At 39.3% G+C, this 16428-nt stretch overlaps 2 protein-coding genes across 6 annotated transcripts in view; one reads left to right on the top strand and one right to left on the bottom strand.

Annotated features, from left to right (window-relative positions):
- The first annotated feature begins 2628 nt into the window (after positions 1–2628).
- LOC110990824 (transient receptor potential cation channel subfamily M member-like 2) overlaps positions 2629–16428 on the top strand; it is a 59177-nt gene continuing 45377 nt past the window's right edge. Inside the window, exons 1-3 of one of the 2 annotated variants that reach the window (XM_087140185.1) lie at positions 2629–2699; positions 5674–5765; positions 14141–14327. In XM_087140185.1, the coding sequence (XP_086996311.1) occupies positions 5707–5765; positions 14141–14327 (246 nt within the window). In that variant the 5' untranslated portion in view covers positions 2629–2699; positions 5674–5706. Of the gene's footprint in view, positions 2700–3722; positions 4527–5673; positions 5766–14140; positions 14328–16428 lie in introns of those variants that run through there. The other variant, XM_087140184.1, reaches the window with a different exon arrangement.
- Positions 7427–12912, bottom strand: LOC110976923 (uncharacterized). Of its 4 annotated transcripts, XM_087140189.1 has the most exons (7): positions 12451–12912; positions 9848–9982; positions 8864–8981; positions 8428–8578; positions 8211–8291; positions 7923–8000; positions 7427–7616 (listed from the first exon to the last, which is right to left on the bottom strand). In XM_087140189.1, exons 4-7 carry the CDS (start codon positions 8552–8554, stop codon positions 7600–7602), a joined length of 303 nt encoding a protein of 100 aa, XP_086996315.1. In that variant the 5' UTR covers positions 8555–8578; positions 8864–8981; positions 9848–9982; positions 12451–12912; the 3' UTR covers positions 7427–7599. The 4 variants fall into 4 exon arrangements, with proteins under 4 accessions (XP_086996315.1, XP_086996316.1, XP_086996314.1 ...); XM_087140190.1 differs by lacking the exon at positions 12451–12912 and having other exon boundaries at positions 8864–9028; positions 9848–11497; XM_087140188.1 differs by lacking the exon at positions 12451–12912 and having other exon boundaries at positions 9848–11497.

The following is a 16428-nucleotide window of genomic DNA, read 5'->3' as shown; positions in this document are numbered from 1 at the left end:
TAATAAATGATGTGAAAGTGATGAGTATCCCCCCTGATTCAAGAATTATCCCCTGGCAAACATATAGTGGTGAGTCTTCCCTCGTGACACTCAGGGCGCCATGTCGTTTTCAGTGTTAGCAACACGTAACAACAACCCAACTCCCCAAAACGACAACTTTTTACGTACGTTCCAACGGAAGACCCCAATTCTATTGTTCTCCCTGACCCGAGGTCACACACCGTCTTCCCAGATACAAGGTCTATTTTTAGTACATACATACGGATACCAGGTACTCAATTTAGAACAACGGAGCGCCCTCTCGTGATATAAATACCATTATACCAACGAGTTCAATAGTCAAATGTGTACGTGCTTAATACTGAAACTTATTTGTTGCTGAAACCCTTCCGCTACATTAGGGTTACGGGGTTAGGGTTATGGGGTTAGGGTAGCGGTTTAGGACTTAGGGTTAGGGGTTGGGCCTTTTTAGGGTTAGGGTTAGAGTTAGGTTTAGGGTGAGGGGGTTAGGGTTTGGGCTAAGGTTAGGGGCTTAGGGTTATGGCTAGTGTTAGGGGGTTAGGGTTATGGTTGGGGTTACGGGGTTAGGGTTATGGGGTTAGGGTTGGTTGGGGCCAGGGTAGGGTTAGTTATTTCTGTATTTTTTTTTAAACGGAGTTTGGGGTAAGATTGGGGTGGGGGCTGGGGTTAGGGTGTTATTGTTATTGCGAGGGTTAAGGGTTTTTGTTTAGGGCTAGGGTTAGGGTTATATTTCCAAATAGGTCACTTGGGAGACATTTTGTGGTAAATTTTCCAACCTCAGGGAGACATCGGTCATTTGGAAGACATTTCAATGTCTCCCTAATGCTCCAACTACCAGAAGGAAGCCGAATTTTATGGTCCAAATTTTGAGATATGATAGATTAGAGTCTAAATTGAAAACATACAAAGTTTGGTTTAAACTCTTAGAGTATATTTGGGTCATCCCATGAGGTTGGGGCTCAATTTGCGATGGTGTCCATTGTTACATGTAGGTGGGTTCTGTAAAAATGAACTTTATTTCCATGCATGTGGATTCCAAATTGACATTGTTATACATCTTGCAAGGCTGAATACAGAGGGGTGTGTTATTTTTACAGAGTAAAGGATCTTCTCTACAGGTCACGACAGGTGGTAAAAATTACCTACAGTGTGTAACAGGGACACTGTCACAAATTGTGCCCCAACCTCATGGAATGACCCATTTGTAAAACTAGAGTAATCTTGGTGACAGAAATTGGTATGAGCTGAGAGCTTAAATCATGTACTTGTACATGCAGGACAGCTCATATTTTTATGTTAGGCTTAATACATGTACCGCCATATATTTTTTTACCCTTGACTTTTTAATGTTGTTACTCTGCATGTTGTGTGTTGTTTATGAGCTTCGTGGTGATTAATAGATAAAGACTAAGGCTTGATTAAAACTCACTACACCATTAAAGATGAATTTGTTAAGTGGTTTTGGTTTCACCGCATAATGCCCAGCATTTTTAATCTCAATGAAAAGACAGAGTGAGAGTAAAGAACGGTTGAGTACACTGAAGCATGTGTTATATTTCATTTCTTGATACAGTGTACCAGTACTTAACATAAAGGTGAATGCTTCAAATCAAGTGAAAGGAAATCATGATTGTAAATCATTTTATTCCTACCGGTACATCGATCCCGAAAAGCTGTTTCAAATCAAAACCAGTAGCTTCAATTGAAGAGAACCCAAACAAACATTTCCTAAACCTTGTTTTCTCGTATCAGATTGAAGCTTAGGAAGTTACATGTACATGTATCTTTTCAAAACTGAAGACCTGATGATGCATGCATGTATACATGTAACAGCCCGTTCCCACTTGATCCACCAATTGGGGGATCTGATCCACCTTTTGCCATATTGCCGGATCAGATCCCCCAATTGGTGGATCAGATCCCCCAATTGTGAGTAGTGGGAACGCTAACCGTTATAAGGTGGATCAGGATCAGATCCACCTTTCTTGATCCTCTGGAGCAGGATACAGATCCCCCAATTGGTGGATCAGATCCTGCAATTGGCGGATCACGATCAGATGGGAACGCAAAAGGTGGATCTGATCCGGCAATTTGACCTGTCAACATCCGTCCGTGCACGAGTGGCGTGAAACTTTTGCAGTCTGATGAACAAAGAAATACGTTTTTTTGGCATGTAGCTCATGTGAAATTTTTAACGTACACAGCATGCACAAACAACTGCTGAACAACGGGCTAGCAAAATGTATCACCACGCATGCGCAATGCATGCATGCCGCGATGTGTGCCTTGCCCTTTCACAATTTTTGTTGTGCATTCGTCCGTTTCTTAACCTTTTTCATTTGTGTAATTTCACTTGCTTTCCATTAAAAACTAATTCCATGTTAGCGTATAGCCCGCAGTGTGTGACAGAGTATCAAAAACAGAAGCAAAGTTTGAAGAGACAACGTACTAGGCTGAACATTCGGTCCGATTCAAGTTCGTCACGTCAATAGAACTCCGCACCCAAAACACCGCAGGGTCACAGGCATGCTGCCCCAGCACGCCACACTGCCACAGAGCACGCGCTTAGCAAGCTAGCACATGCGCAATACCGAACTCAGTGACCTTTCGGGCTCGACATTCCCGTCTGAAAAGGTGGATCAAGCGCAAGTGGGAACGCGACTTGCGGTTTCGTTGCGGTAAGATAACGATCACCCCAAAATGCTGGATCAAGATCCATCGTTTCCCAATTCAAGTGGGAACGCGCTGTTAGACACCAATGGGATTATCCACATCAGTATCAGAGTGTGCCCCCAGCTGCTGGAGCATATGGCGCATGACAATTCCTACTAGGATTAAATCAGAATACTGTTTAAGCCAATTAATACCTTTTAACACTTGAGATCATTGGAAAGGCTTACAGAATAAGGATACCTGAACTAAGCAGGGTTCTGATGAGTTGATTTTAAACCTCATATTTTCCATCAAACGGAAGCCTGAATTGGTTCATTGGTTAATGTCACACAAATAAGATCAGCACCTTGTTACAAATTGACTGAGATAAATTACACAAGTTCAACCAAAAAAAAAAATTTTCTGAGACAAACTTATTATTAAACTCTGAAAAATGACAATTCAAACAACCATTGCCCTCCAAAATGAACGTCAGTCCCCTCAATTTTAGAACTACATGTACCTGTACTGGTACATGTACACAGAAATTTCAAAGAAGCTCATGTAAACAAACAAAACAATCATTTGATAATTTAGGATTTGAATTGAGTGATTGCATTCGCTGGAAAGATCAACTGTATGAAATTTTCCACTGGACAGAAACCAAAACAATCAGTTGCATTTTGCATGTGAAAATATCTCCGCAGTGTACACAAAATGAACTTGAAATGAAATTTTAAGTATAAGTAGAAAAGACTGTCAGCTTTAATTCAGTTACCCAAAAAAACTAAAGTGCGACAGTTATTTGTGTACAAAATAAATATTACTTTTGCTACATGTAGGTTACTTTTTTTGAAGTGGAACCCTGTACATGTAGATGGCTTGTGACATGAGTGCATTTATAATTCTTAGTGCATTCACAGTTGTAGGGTAGGTACTGAATGGTTCAGAGAAGTAATTTGCCATTTAAAATATTATGTAACCATGCAATGACCCAAATTGTATAAATGTAAAATTTGCATTTTTAGTACGGTGTACATACCAGCAACACGTGCGATGATGACCTCAAGATGATGGCTTCACCTCTATGGTTGCAGAGAACCAGTTTTGAACTAAGAACAAAGGAGCTGAATTGGTACTGGTATTATGTGAACTTTCGGTTGTTGAAACAGGAAGCAAATGAGCCGTTGTCTGATATTATAATGATGTGCAATATGGCTTTTGTTGGTTTTGAAACTCACTGGAGATAATGTTACCAAAACCAGGAACTCTGCCAGCTCATTGGGGCTGAATCATTAATTTCCTGCTGCCAAGTAAGCCACTACTACCCTGTTGGAAAACTTTGGAGGTTGAAGTCACACAAGCAGCTGGTGCATATGCATATCACCTGTAGGCACACCTTGCTTGTTTTTCTTGCTCTCAGGGGGTACATTACCAGTGGCCCCATCTTTCGGTGCAGCTTTAGGAGCCATAAGTCTTCACAACCACTTGCTGATCTTAGAATTTGTGGCAAATTGCAAGAGCCATAACTGAGGAAAAAGCTTTATCATGCACTTATTATAGACGGTATGTTTTGGAGAACAACATACGTGTATCAGTGGAAGGCTAGGGTGTGGTTCACTGTGGAAAGTTTATTCCTTTGGTGTCAAGACTATTGGAGGAACTCTTGACTTGTTTTTCTTATGGAATCCAGCAAAATGGCTGACATTGATAATGTGCCGGTCTATCAGGCAAGTGTACAGATGAGGACTTCGAAATCTCCTTCATCGATTCATCAAAGGCGGGTTAGTTCTCAGAAAGGTTTTCGGAGGTCAGCCACATGTGAAGACTGTGACTTGGAGTCCTGCGTACATGTATGTACATGTATATATATGCAACACATGCACGTTCCATGAGTGGTAGGAAATTTATAATTAGTTTGTAAAGCTGTCCATGTTTTCTTTTATGGAGTGACTCACTGAGCAAGGTAGTTATGATTATGGACTGACTTTCTGTTTTCATTGATGCACATTACATGTACCGTACACGTACATACATTACACGTAAATGTACATGCTTGAAACATGTAACATTTATCACAACGAGGAAACGCAATTGCCGGTAGACATGGTGGAATGATTGTTTAGTAAACAGTGCATTGTGTCACTACCAAGGTAAGGGGGAGGAGTTCAAATCCTCCTGCTTCTTGGCATTTTTTATTTATATTTTTTCTGAAGCCCTGAAACTAAATCAACCTTGTTTTTTAAAGGTTTCATGTAATGATTTCCATCTTATTAAGACACACATTTGTACACCGTTCTGCTCCCTTTTCAGTGTTTGGAAACTACATGTGTTTGACATCTCTTTTCGCTTAAGGTGTTTAGAACACTTGTTAACATTAAAAAACATTTTCCTTGCTTTTGCGGACAAGTGAGGCTGCTGTTGCTATGGTGTCATTTCAGGAAGACATTGTTCATTATCATTGGATTTCTTCTCAAATTATGAGCCCGAATTTACTGAGAATATTTAGAAAAGATTGTTACTGGCCTGCAGTTAAATTAATTTAAGAAATGAAGCAATAAAAGTTGCCCCCAAATTTTAGGCAGCCAAATATCTAAAAATTTGGGCAAGTTGTCATATTTCCAAGAATGATATCACACATACTGTACTTTTACTCATAAATATGCAAATTTGCATCTGTTTAAAAGACCTCAAATGCTGTAAAATATCTTTTCAAATCCGGGCAAAGCAAAACGTGGGTCAATGGGTCACAAAAATGCATTTTTAAGGGTTAATTTTAACATAACATGTACTGTACATGTAGCATGCATCAGTTATCAGTATGTTTGCTTGGATGCCATATGATGAGATGGCTAGTACACATGCACATGTACATGTGGTATGAAAAAAACAAACAAATCAAAAACAGTAATGAAGCTGGTCAATGTCCTTGCATTCAAACTAAAATTCACACAAAATAATGCATCTGTTCTAATTTTCTTTTCATTGCTTAAACTTTAGCGCAACCCATCATGGATCCAGAACAACATTCGCATGAGAGAATGCATCCGGTTCACTCCAGCTCCTGTCGACCCCCAAAAACCGGACCCGTTGTAAGTAATGTCCACTATTTTTTGTACATTTAACTTTCCCAATCCGCAGTGTACTGTTGTTTACAAGTTAACAGAGTCAAATTAAGCAAGAAATGAAAAAAACGGTGAGATATGAGGGATCTGTCAGGTAGTCGGCCTGCATCACTGACCGGGATAATCTGAAATTTACACAAATACAGCAGTTGGTGGTTTTCTTTGTGTCACCTCCTAGAAGAATCTTGCAAACATTGCCATGAGTGGGGGGAAAAAGTGATTTGGGGAGCTTTCTCAGTTATTTTCCCACCTTCCAAAAGCAAACAAAAATCCCTCAACCCTAACCCCCTTGGGACCAGTGAAATCCTGCATTTACCTTGTTGGGTTCAGCATGGTTAGGGTTAATTACTCCTTAGAGAGATCACAAAAGATCAGCGCTGGTACATGCAAATTTTCTAGCCCCCCCCAAAAGATTATTATTTTATTTTGTTTTATTTTTATTTTATTTATTAACCAATTCCAACAGCAGGAAAGGTACGTCCCAGCTAACAATTTGACGTTGTGACGACGTTGCCACAAGGTCACGTTTTCGTTTCTGCAACGTCACAAAAGTGACGTTGTAGCGACGTAAAAATGTCGACTCCCAGTTTCGTTGACACAACGTTATCACACAACGTTATGAAGACGTTTTTACAACGTCAATACAACGTAATGTTTTGACGTGTCTACAACAATGCTGCAAACTTCAGACAACCGAAATATCACGTTTTTACAACATTTGGGCACGTAATAGCAACATATTTACGACCTGATTTTTACCAAGGCACAACGTTTTGGCAACTTAATGGGCACGTAACAGATACGTCTTTACAACCCTGTAGGAACCCGACCACGACTTAACTGCCACATTACTGCAACGTTGGCGAGGACGTTTGTGCAACTTGTGGGTACGTCAATACAACTATGCAGCTTCCTAAATGCAACGTATATGACACTGCATTGCAACACATTTGGAACGTAGTAGCTAAATGTAGTTGTAGATACGCGTATGCATTCTCTTTGGGACGTGATTACAACTTGATGAGCACGATATTGAAACCTATTTGCAACCCTTTGGGCACGTCTATGCAACTTTAATGTAACAATCCAGTGACGTTACTGCAACGTCGTGAGTACAATACTACAACATTGGAGGGACGTTTTAGCAACTAATTTGGTACGGTACTGAAACATTTGGGGAACGTTACTGCAACTTGTACTGCAACCATTTAGACACTGTACCGCAACCATTGTTGACAACATTCCTGCAACTTTGAGGGCACCACTTATTTGATGCTTAACGGCTGCACTTATGCACATTTTTACATCAGTCCTACCACATTAAACATACCTGTCGACGAATGACAACAAAACAACTGAATCAGAATAAATTTTTTTTTTCTACTTTTATTACAAAGTATGTACTCCATGATCTTGATGGATCTAAACTTTGACAGTCGATACCATTACAAAATGAAACTGGGTAACTAAATTTTAGTGATGTGATGTTATTTGTGATCGTGATATTTTGGTGGAATTTTTCAGGTTCCCCGAAAATATTTGGTTTGCAATCTTTTGTGAAAGTTATGAACTGGGGGCAAAATACGCACAGAAAATAACGGAAAAGCATTCAGCAACGGCCTGATTGTTTTCTTTTTTGTGATACGTACAAAGTGAACTAGATTCATGTGTGGACCTGTGTGTTAAAGTGCCAAAATAACTTATTTTACAAAGGCTGAGGATATCAATTATGTGAGAAAAACTACGGACAGTATAGTTTTCCAACAGAGGATGCAATGCTGTCATTCATTCATTGTCCGCGTCATCTCGGACAGGATTCTGGACAAAAGAAGAGAGAAAAATCACAATAAATATCTTCTCTTGCATACAACAGACATTGATAGATAACACTGACAACTGTTTTTGATCAATTGTTCATGAAACGGTCAGCATAATGTCTATTAGTATTTTTGCATGTCATTTCAACCCTTTCCGATAAATTCTCACAAGTATATATTCAGGTTTGCAGATTCATAACTTCAGTAGGATGAGTAAATATCTGAACAAGCTGCTATTTTATACTCCATTCAATATTTCACGCCAAAATACTGTTCCGTAATTACAGTAGAATATACTGACCCATACCTTCTGTGCCGCGGCACGAAGCATTTGAAGAAGTCGAGGGGACCGAGGAGGCTGGAGTTGTGTCGTGGGACATAGTCACTGCATCCATGTATATTTAAAAAGGTGACAAAGGTAGTGAAGAAATGTGAGTGACTTTTTATATATTTTGATAAACTTCGCTTAACTCTGAGCGATTTGCCCGTAATACGTATCGGGACACTAAAATTTAGCGACGGCACTTGAACATAGACCACAAGTTATAGCAAAAGAAACAATACATGTAATAGGGAGGAAAATTAAAGGCTCTACCTTGGTTGAGAATATCGATGTCTACATCTGGGGGATTTGGTAGGGGCTTCGGGGTTGGTTGCTTCTTCAATGGTGCAATATCTGAAAATATTACAAAGGCGATCAACATTAGGCATAAAAGACAATTTTCCAATATACGCAGCGTGCGTGACGTGTTGACTTCATAAGACAGTCATTGCTCTCAAACAAGGTTGATGTGTTCAGGAATTTTACTTACAATCTTTGCTGTCACTCCCCGCCTCTGACGAGGAAAACGACTGATATCTAGTATGTCGCTTTCGTCGACGGGGCTCATCATCGCTGTCCACCGATCGACAGTTGACGTATCTTCTGCGATTTTGCATTATGGAGTGCCTTTTCACATGAATCTGTAAAATAATTTGCAACACATTACACAGTGTTGCAAATGGCATCATAAAAATGTACATCAGACAAAATGTACATGAAATGTAAACCGAATGCTCAATTCATTGCGTGTTCAACTTTACTTATGCTTGGATTCGAGCACACTTCACTCACCCGTATAAATTTAGTGAAAGAGAATGGCTGCATATCTAATTGCCCCCATTTCACTGTGTAATTGTTTGATCATGATAAAACACAATTCCTCTTTACTTTGGATTGAATTATAATTTTGCAAAAGGGGCATTTACCAGTATAACTGAACACCCGTATCTCGTAGCTGCTCACTTTTCTTCATCTGGGGTCTGTGGAATCCCTTTACGAACCCTTGTTGAGACATTCTTTTTGGGCCAGAAACCTCAATGGTTCCTTGATTAAAAAAAAACCATCACCATCGCATATGTGATACATCAGGCCTGTAGATTGTAAAGAAAACATGAACAGAGTCTATCTGTGACAATAATTTAAAAAATTGCTGTGCATCTGCGAATCGTCTATTTTAAATCAATTGAAACGTAATGCAGTAATTGCTAATGCACTAAAACTTATTAAGGACACAATGTGTAGCTACTGGCCCCTTGTTTTTCCTTATCCAAGATTTATGGACAAGGTAGTCATAGCACAACTGTTACAACGAATCGAATCGAAACTGCCCTCTACACAATACACCTGTTGAGAACCGGTCAAATATGGGTTAGAAATGCAACGGTTCATTCAAGGAGAGTGACCCAACTTAACCTCTCCGTACTATCCACATGCTCTTTAATACGCCAACACTGATAAAAATTTATCAGTCATGGATACTGGGAAAGGGGTCAAACTGCCCTGCTCTTGGATTGTATTTAAGCATTAACAGTATTATTTAGAAGAAGGCCTCTTCTCAAGGTTGAAGCTGCATGCAATAGTTTATCCTGTTTGGGGGGGGGGTCTAAACAAAGATTGGGGCACTGGCGAGTTGTGAGTTAACTTTGCAGAACCGTTCCACTGCAAAAATAAATAAATAACCAAATCCACACTAGATATTACACTGTTTTGGTGTGAACCAAAAAGATACAGATTGATAATGCTAATACTTTCTGGTATTAGCAAACTGATAAATCTAATCAATATCAACATTAGCTTTTATATTTATTTTAATGAATGTTAACACTGATTGATTAAGCGTATTTTCCTTCTCACAATTACCAAAATCGGGAGGCTTTTAAACAAATTAACTTTTATTAATGTACAAGCACCTTCAAAAGTAATGCAGTATTGCCAGAAAGACTGCAGATGAATCCTTCTCAATCACCATGGCCTTCCTCACCGGAGTCCCTTGTGGGATTCGCTTCATGGATGTAACAAACAAACCATCACACTCTTGATAATCTCTAAATGTAGGAATAAACGGTGGCTGTCACTTATACGGGAACTAGCTGTTGCATACTGAATAAAGAAACAAATTCGCTTGAAAAAATTGGCCAGAAAATATACCTTATATGCACAGACTACACTCAATAAACCATCTAAACACTGAATTTGCGTCTCTTTTACCAAATATATTTCTGTGAAATACGAACGTTAATAGATTGTAGCAGTTATAATATTACGCCTCACGTACCACCGTCTCCCATGTGAATATCTGCTTCATGCTCGCGTGTAAATTCTCTGATCAAAAGGACAAAGTTGGTTCAGCCTCAGAACCAATCATTTTAACCATTATAATAACTCATAAGCCTAGAACTTGCCTCTAAAGAAGCAGGAACTGACATACTAGCCACATTGAAAGATCAAGTCGTACCATGGAGAAAGGACTCAAACAATAGCAATGCTACCAAGGCTCCTGGCTGTCCTACCTTATGGTCATTAATTGTTGCCCAAAAATTCTCAGCCAAAAAACTAATCTATAAATACAAAGTGATCAAAAATACTACACATATAATAACCTTTCTTCGATCAAATGCAATACGAAGTCAAAGTATATACATATATCACACATACAAGCGATAAATCAAGTGTGAAAGACCTTCACTCAAGATAATATTCAAAGAGTTGGGAGACCACTTACACTATGAATTTCAGCACCATGAATTTGCAGTTAATTTGCAGTTTCACTGTAAAATTGTTTTTTCACTGCAACTTCATAGCAGTTCACGTGGTGAAAACATCGTGAAAATAATCCCGGATATGACCCCTTGCCGACACCTTGAGGTCACGTGAAAACACCATGAAAATGCAGTGAGCCCATCTAGGGGGCTTTCCTCATTAACTTTGCGGTGGGGCTAATCCTTTAAATTCTTTAAGGACCCATTGTCTCATAAAAAGTACCATTATCTGTCTTCTTACTGTGGTGGTGACAGGTGTAAATGTACACTGAACACCCCAATCACAATGTTCGCATCCTTGCAATGTACATGTAATCCCGGCCTGGTTGTTCATACACTACATCATGTCCTGTAGCTGAATGAGAACATTGTAGGAACTTCAGCAAAACGACTCCCCACAAATTATGTCACCTCACAGAAACATTTATTTCAATTTTGTGGCATATCTGTGATTTATATTTAATTTGCTTGAGTAGAGTTATACTCATGAATATTCTGGAAATTCATAATTCCCATGACCATTTATGATTACTCATCGACAATTAAACAACAGTCAGCACCGAGTGCACACTGTTATGCATGATGTTGGAGCAGAAAACACTAGTGCCAAAAAGAGTGTTGAAATTTGGGGGAAGACGCGGATAAGTGAAAATTCTGCTTATGGACTAGTAAAAAGCCATCACTGCTGCTTGTTATTCCACCACTTTGTATACAGTTTCACAGTCTTTTGGCAATTCCATAATTCGATGTGGTAACTTCACAACTTCACCACTCAATGTGCCTTTTACCCACAAAAGTTAGAAATATTCATATGTCTTCTGGTATGTGGTCAAAGGGGGGGTGCTGTGACATCTAACACCAAGTTTCGTGGAATTTTATGAATCGTGTCACAGTTTAGAGCTGGGGAAAAAAACTTGTGTCCTTCCTCCATGGTTCTACATAAGCAAAATGTGCTTATCAACTGTTCAGCTGCATCCGGCAAATTTGAGCCATCGTACGTGTATCCATCTCTTCTCACAGCTCAAAAAAGGAAAAATAAATCCTGTCTTTTCTAGGAAAGACAGGATCCTGTGTTCACAAAACACCTGCTTTACATTCACAACATGTGGAAAGAAAGTTTTGTGGTTTTCACAAGTTCCCTTCGCATTCCGCCAATCACGGTTTCGAAAACACGCACGCAATATTGCTTCATGCAAGGTTTCCGCTGGTTCCCAGAGGCCCAGACCTAAACAGGGGTATTCAATCGCTCCTTTTGTTGGTAACTGCTACGCTAATTCCTGGCTGTCTATCACACTAATCTTTTATTACGCTTTGACAGTTAAACTGCTGTTTTCCACGGTGGGAAACTGGACTGGTGTACCGTTATGAATAACAATAGGACCATAAGCTACGAAGATGTTTACGTGAAAAGTCCGTGAAACTGCTGTGAGCTAATCCGCTCCCAAGCTGATCAACTTTCCATCGTGAAAACGGGCTTACATTGCCTTGACAAAAATTTCACGGTGATTTAATAGTAAAACTGCATTTTCACGGTGTTGAAAGTTCATAGTGTTATGACACACTGTGACTACCAAAACTTCCGACACTATCGATAAAAAACTGACAACAAAAATGCAAGCTGACGTTTTCCCGTATAGTTAGGGTACCGGTACAAAATAATAATCAACTTATAGACTGAGTATATGTATATTATCATCGGCATCACCCAATCTACGTACTTATCAAAATCAAAAATAAAGGTTACTATGTCTTACCTGAAGAGAGAAGCTAGATTTGGCGAAGCGCGGTAGGTTTGGTCGGTTGACTTGGTGGCTGTAGATGGAATGGGTACCGCTTAAATTCCAACGGTCAAAACCACCATCAAGGTCACCACTAACTGACTTTCTCCAGTCTCCCGGATGCTCCACTTTCAAAGATTGGTTTGTACGTATACCCCTTTTACATCCACATGTACCAATAATTATACAACTGAGAGAAGATAGTTTGAAACTACGCAAAAGTCTTGATTTAGTATAAATACTGTTTGAAAAAAATCTGTTTCAATATGTAGTGCTTAAATTACAACGGTCCAATCCAAACCACAACCAATAGTGCCACCCGCTGGATTGCATTCACTTGTCCCTGGGTTGCTCCACTTTTGGTAATCTGCTCCATATGGCCGGGTCAACTTATGCCTAAATATTAGCCACGATGGGCCTGACTGAGATAGACCAACACACCGAGAGACAGAAAATACCTTGTTGGGTGAGACTTATATCAAGGCGTTCCTTTTCATTACATCCCAATCATACAGCATTTCATTTATTTTCAAAAAAACTTTGCAATGAAATGAAAACAACCTGATTCAATAAGTAATATGCATTTTGGAAAGTAGGCCTACATTATGTCTATATGAGAAAACTATATATATCTACCGATATGGCTATGTTATGACAACTTTGTTTAATTACTGGGATAGCACATCCCATTATCTATAACACCCTTTCAGAGGGTCACAAACTGAGAAGATACCAACCCACAACGTAATGACAACCTATCTTTAACACTTAAAAGCATCATTATGAAAATACCTTCCTACAACGTAATCACAACGCCAAAATCCAACATAACGACAACGTTCTGGAAATACCTACGCACTACGTCATAGTAACGTAAAAACAGGTAACATTTCGACAACGTTATGAAACCATTTGAACGGCATCACAACGTCAAGATTAAAACATTACAGCAACACTTCAAAATACCACATTACAACGTTATGACAACGTGCTTTTGGCAACTCAATAGCAACGTCATGGAACAACCTACATGAGACGATATCAAGACGTCGTAATGACAACCTCACGACAACGTTTTCAAAAAACGAACTTAAAACCTTATGGCAACGTAATAGCGACAACTAAATAGCAACGTTATTCAGAAACCTACATAAAACGTCTACACGAGTTAAATTATGACTTATTTTCAACTTCGAGAAACGACCATCGCACAACGTCAACGCAACGTTATATGGCAACTTTCAAAGGACGTAGTGAAAATAACCAGAATACAACATTTATACAACCATTGACTGAACACTCAAAGGTTGTGGTAACGTTGTTGTAATGTCATCATGGCACATGACCAAACGACAACCTTTACACAACGTTTCATAACGTTGTGGCAACGTAATGTGTTAGCTTGGGTGTGCATTGAAACAAATATATACCATTGAAGATAAATATGTATACAAACACAAATATGAAAGTATACCCATGTATTAAAATGAAAATGAACAAAATACGTAGGCTATGTATATTTGAAATTTATAAATATTCAGTAATCTGAATTATGTACAAGACAAAAAAGACAGACCAACGGACAGATAAGAATTATGTTTGAAAAAATGGGTGATATTAACTTCAACCCCCCCCCATAACAAGAAACTCTTTGTCTGCCTTTCAGTCCGGATGATCCCAAGTGCCAGTGTGGCAATCACAAGTCGGACCACGATGATCGCTTCCTTAACAACCCAGACCCTAAGGCCAAGTGGAAGGTGGAGACGCACACCCACACCAGTGCCACCAACGCCTATGGGGAGATTGAGTTCATCGGGGCGGCCGGAGCAGGCTTGGGGCTCGAGCGGCGCAAGGTAGAGTCCGTGAATGGGGCAGGCAGATAGGTCTGGCTCGTTGCACTATCTTGTCGAAAACTGTTCCTAAATCTCCCCCTAATCTTTCTCAGTGTCTGAGCCAGTCTGATCCCGCCTTTTGTTTAACCATGAACTACTTCACAATTCAGATGTTACGGTAAAGAGTCAGGCCTCTACCCCAGGTACATGGCCTGGCCAGATTGAAGTCCTGCCCACCTTAACCACTTGCTGCTGGGGAACCCCTTTTCGAGCACCCTGGGTTTTATGCACAGAGCCGGGCTGCCCGAAATTGGACGAAAGAGCTGGTCCGTGTAACAAAAGGCCGTACTCAGAACATAAGACCTGCTGCTGGGAATTGCCATCATTTTTGGGCTTGCATTTTTCGAAGGTAATCCGTCACTGTTTCTAAACAGTATACCACTGTTTTGGAGATAGCGCACCCGTGGATTAGCACTGCGGACAAAAGTGCTCCAGGGCCCCATTGATGAGCGACACAGCACCGCTGCATGTGTAACGGGGAAAAATGGCACACTTCAGATGAGAATAAAAAAAACATAAAGAAGAGACTTGAAGAAAATAAAACACTTGGGGAACTCGCAAAACAAAAAAACTTTCAACAGGATCAAAAGGGAGGAGTCGCAAGAAGTCTAAAAGAATAGGGATACGGGAGCTGAAACTTAATTCCAATAACAAAATCTTTTATTTCTTCTAAAAAAATATCCCCCCAAAAAGGAATGCAACTAGAGAACTAAAAAAAACAGGACTAAGTCGAAAATCAGAGAATTGTTGAAACCAAACCTAAAATGTAGGGGGAAATATGACCAAGACCAAAATTAAATTTAGAAATTAGACCAATCCTAGCCCAAAGCAAATCTGCAACAGAATCAAGGTAAGGCTTAACCAATTTAAAACAAGACCAACCCAAACTAAAAGAAAAAAAACCAAGAACCTACAAAACCAACAAAACCGACAAAACCAACACAGCACTTAAGAAAAGTTACAGATCAATCCAACTCAAGCATCAACTACCTGTAAGTCAAAGGAAAAGTAATAAAAACCATATAAATACAATTTGAAGACAAAGAAATTAGCCAATGCACAAAGTACTACTCTACACATCCACAGTTGCTCAATCTACATCACAAACTTTTTAGCTTCAGTAACAAACATGTGCAGTAAGGCTGAGACCTGCCCAAACTCGTGAATATCAATGAGGTAATAAACAAAAGGTCCAGCCACTTCCAAGAAGGCAGGCCACACTAATCCTTAATCCCTGCAATTACCTAAGCCTCCTGCTGAAACATGTGCACAAGCATATGGGAGTTCATGAACAAAGAAAACTGACTTGCACAGGATGCATGTACTGGCCACATGGTTACAAAATACATGTACCTACTACACACAGGTAAAAGCACAAAAAAATTGATAATAGAATATACGCACTTGAGTTCAAGACTACATAATGAAGAAAAGTAAAACAAAACTATCTGTGTTTCGTCATATGTACCAACTACATGTAAGTCAGCAGAATTACACTTCAACTCAATTTATTCTGCTTCACTTTCAATCATGGTATGGAGTGAATCTACATAGCAATCCTCATCCTCATAACCAACTTTAACTTAAAAGGTTCATAAGCACGGACTTAAGAATCAAATCCAAAAGCAGAGAACTAGAATTGCAGATACAAACTATTTGTTACTAAAAAAAGAACTACATAGACTCCATCGTCAATCTTCCTAGTGAAGAACTTCCAAAAAAATGCACTTGTGTGAATACAAACACTATGTTCATATTTAAACAGGCTAAGCAACAATAACAAAAAAATATCCGAGTAACCCAAAGGTTTTCAGCAATGATCAAAACACCTTGTAAAAGTTACAGTCATCTAGCTAGAATTTGGTTCAAATCTTACAAAAGAACACTTGGCCAATAATGTGAGTAAAGATGAAACAATATCTCAAACAATGAAAGTGACATATATCATCAAAAGCAGTCAGCTGACACAAAATACTTAAGTCTTTCTCTTTAACAATACAGATTGATACAGAAATAAAAGTAAACTCACCAAGTCCACCGCAGGTCTAAGCTTTCAGGGCAG

This window comes from Acanthaster planci, linkage group LG08, assembly GCF_054643075.1.
Source record: "Acanthaster planci isolate LZ-2023a linkage group LG08, COTS_SCS, whole genome shotgun sequence".
Classification (NCBI taxonomy): Eukaryota; Metazoa; Echinodermata; class Asteroidea; order Valvatida; family Acanthasteridae; genus Acanthaster; species Acanthaster planci.
This window is presented reverse-complemented; position numbering and strand designations above follow the sequence as displayed.

Excerpts from the sequence above, each read along its gene's own strand:
- LOC110976923 (XM_087140189.1), bottom strand. The coding sequence starts at position 8,554 with ATGCAAAATCGCAGAAGATACGTCAACTGTCGATCGGTGGACAGCGAT. Across the intron at positions 8,292-8,427 it reads GGGGAGTGACAGCAAAGATT|ATATTGCACCATTGAAGAAG; the intron begins GTAAGTAAAATT and ends TAATATTTTCAG. Across the intron at positions 8,001-8,210 it reads CATCGATATTCTCAACCAAG|TGACTATGTCCCACGACACA; the intron begins GTAGAGCCTTTA and ends ACATGGATGCAG.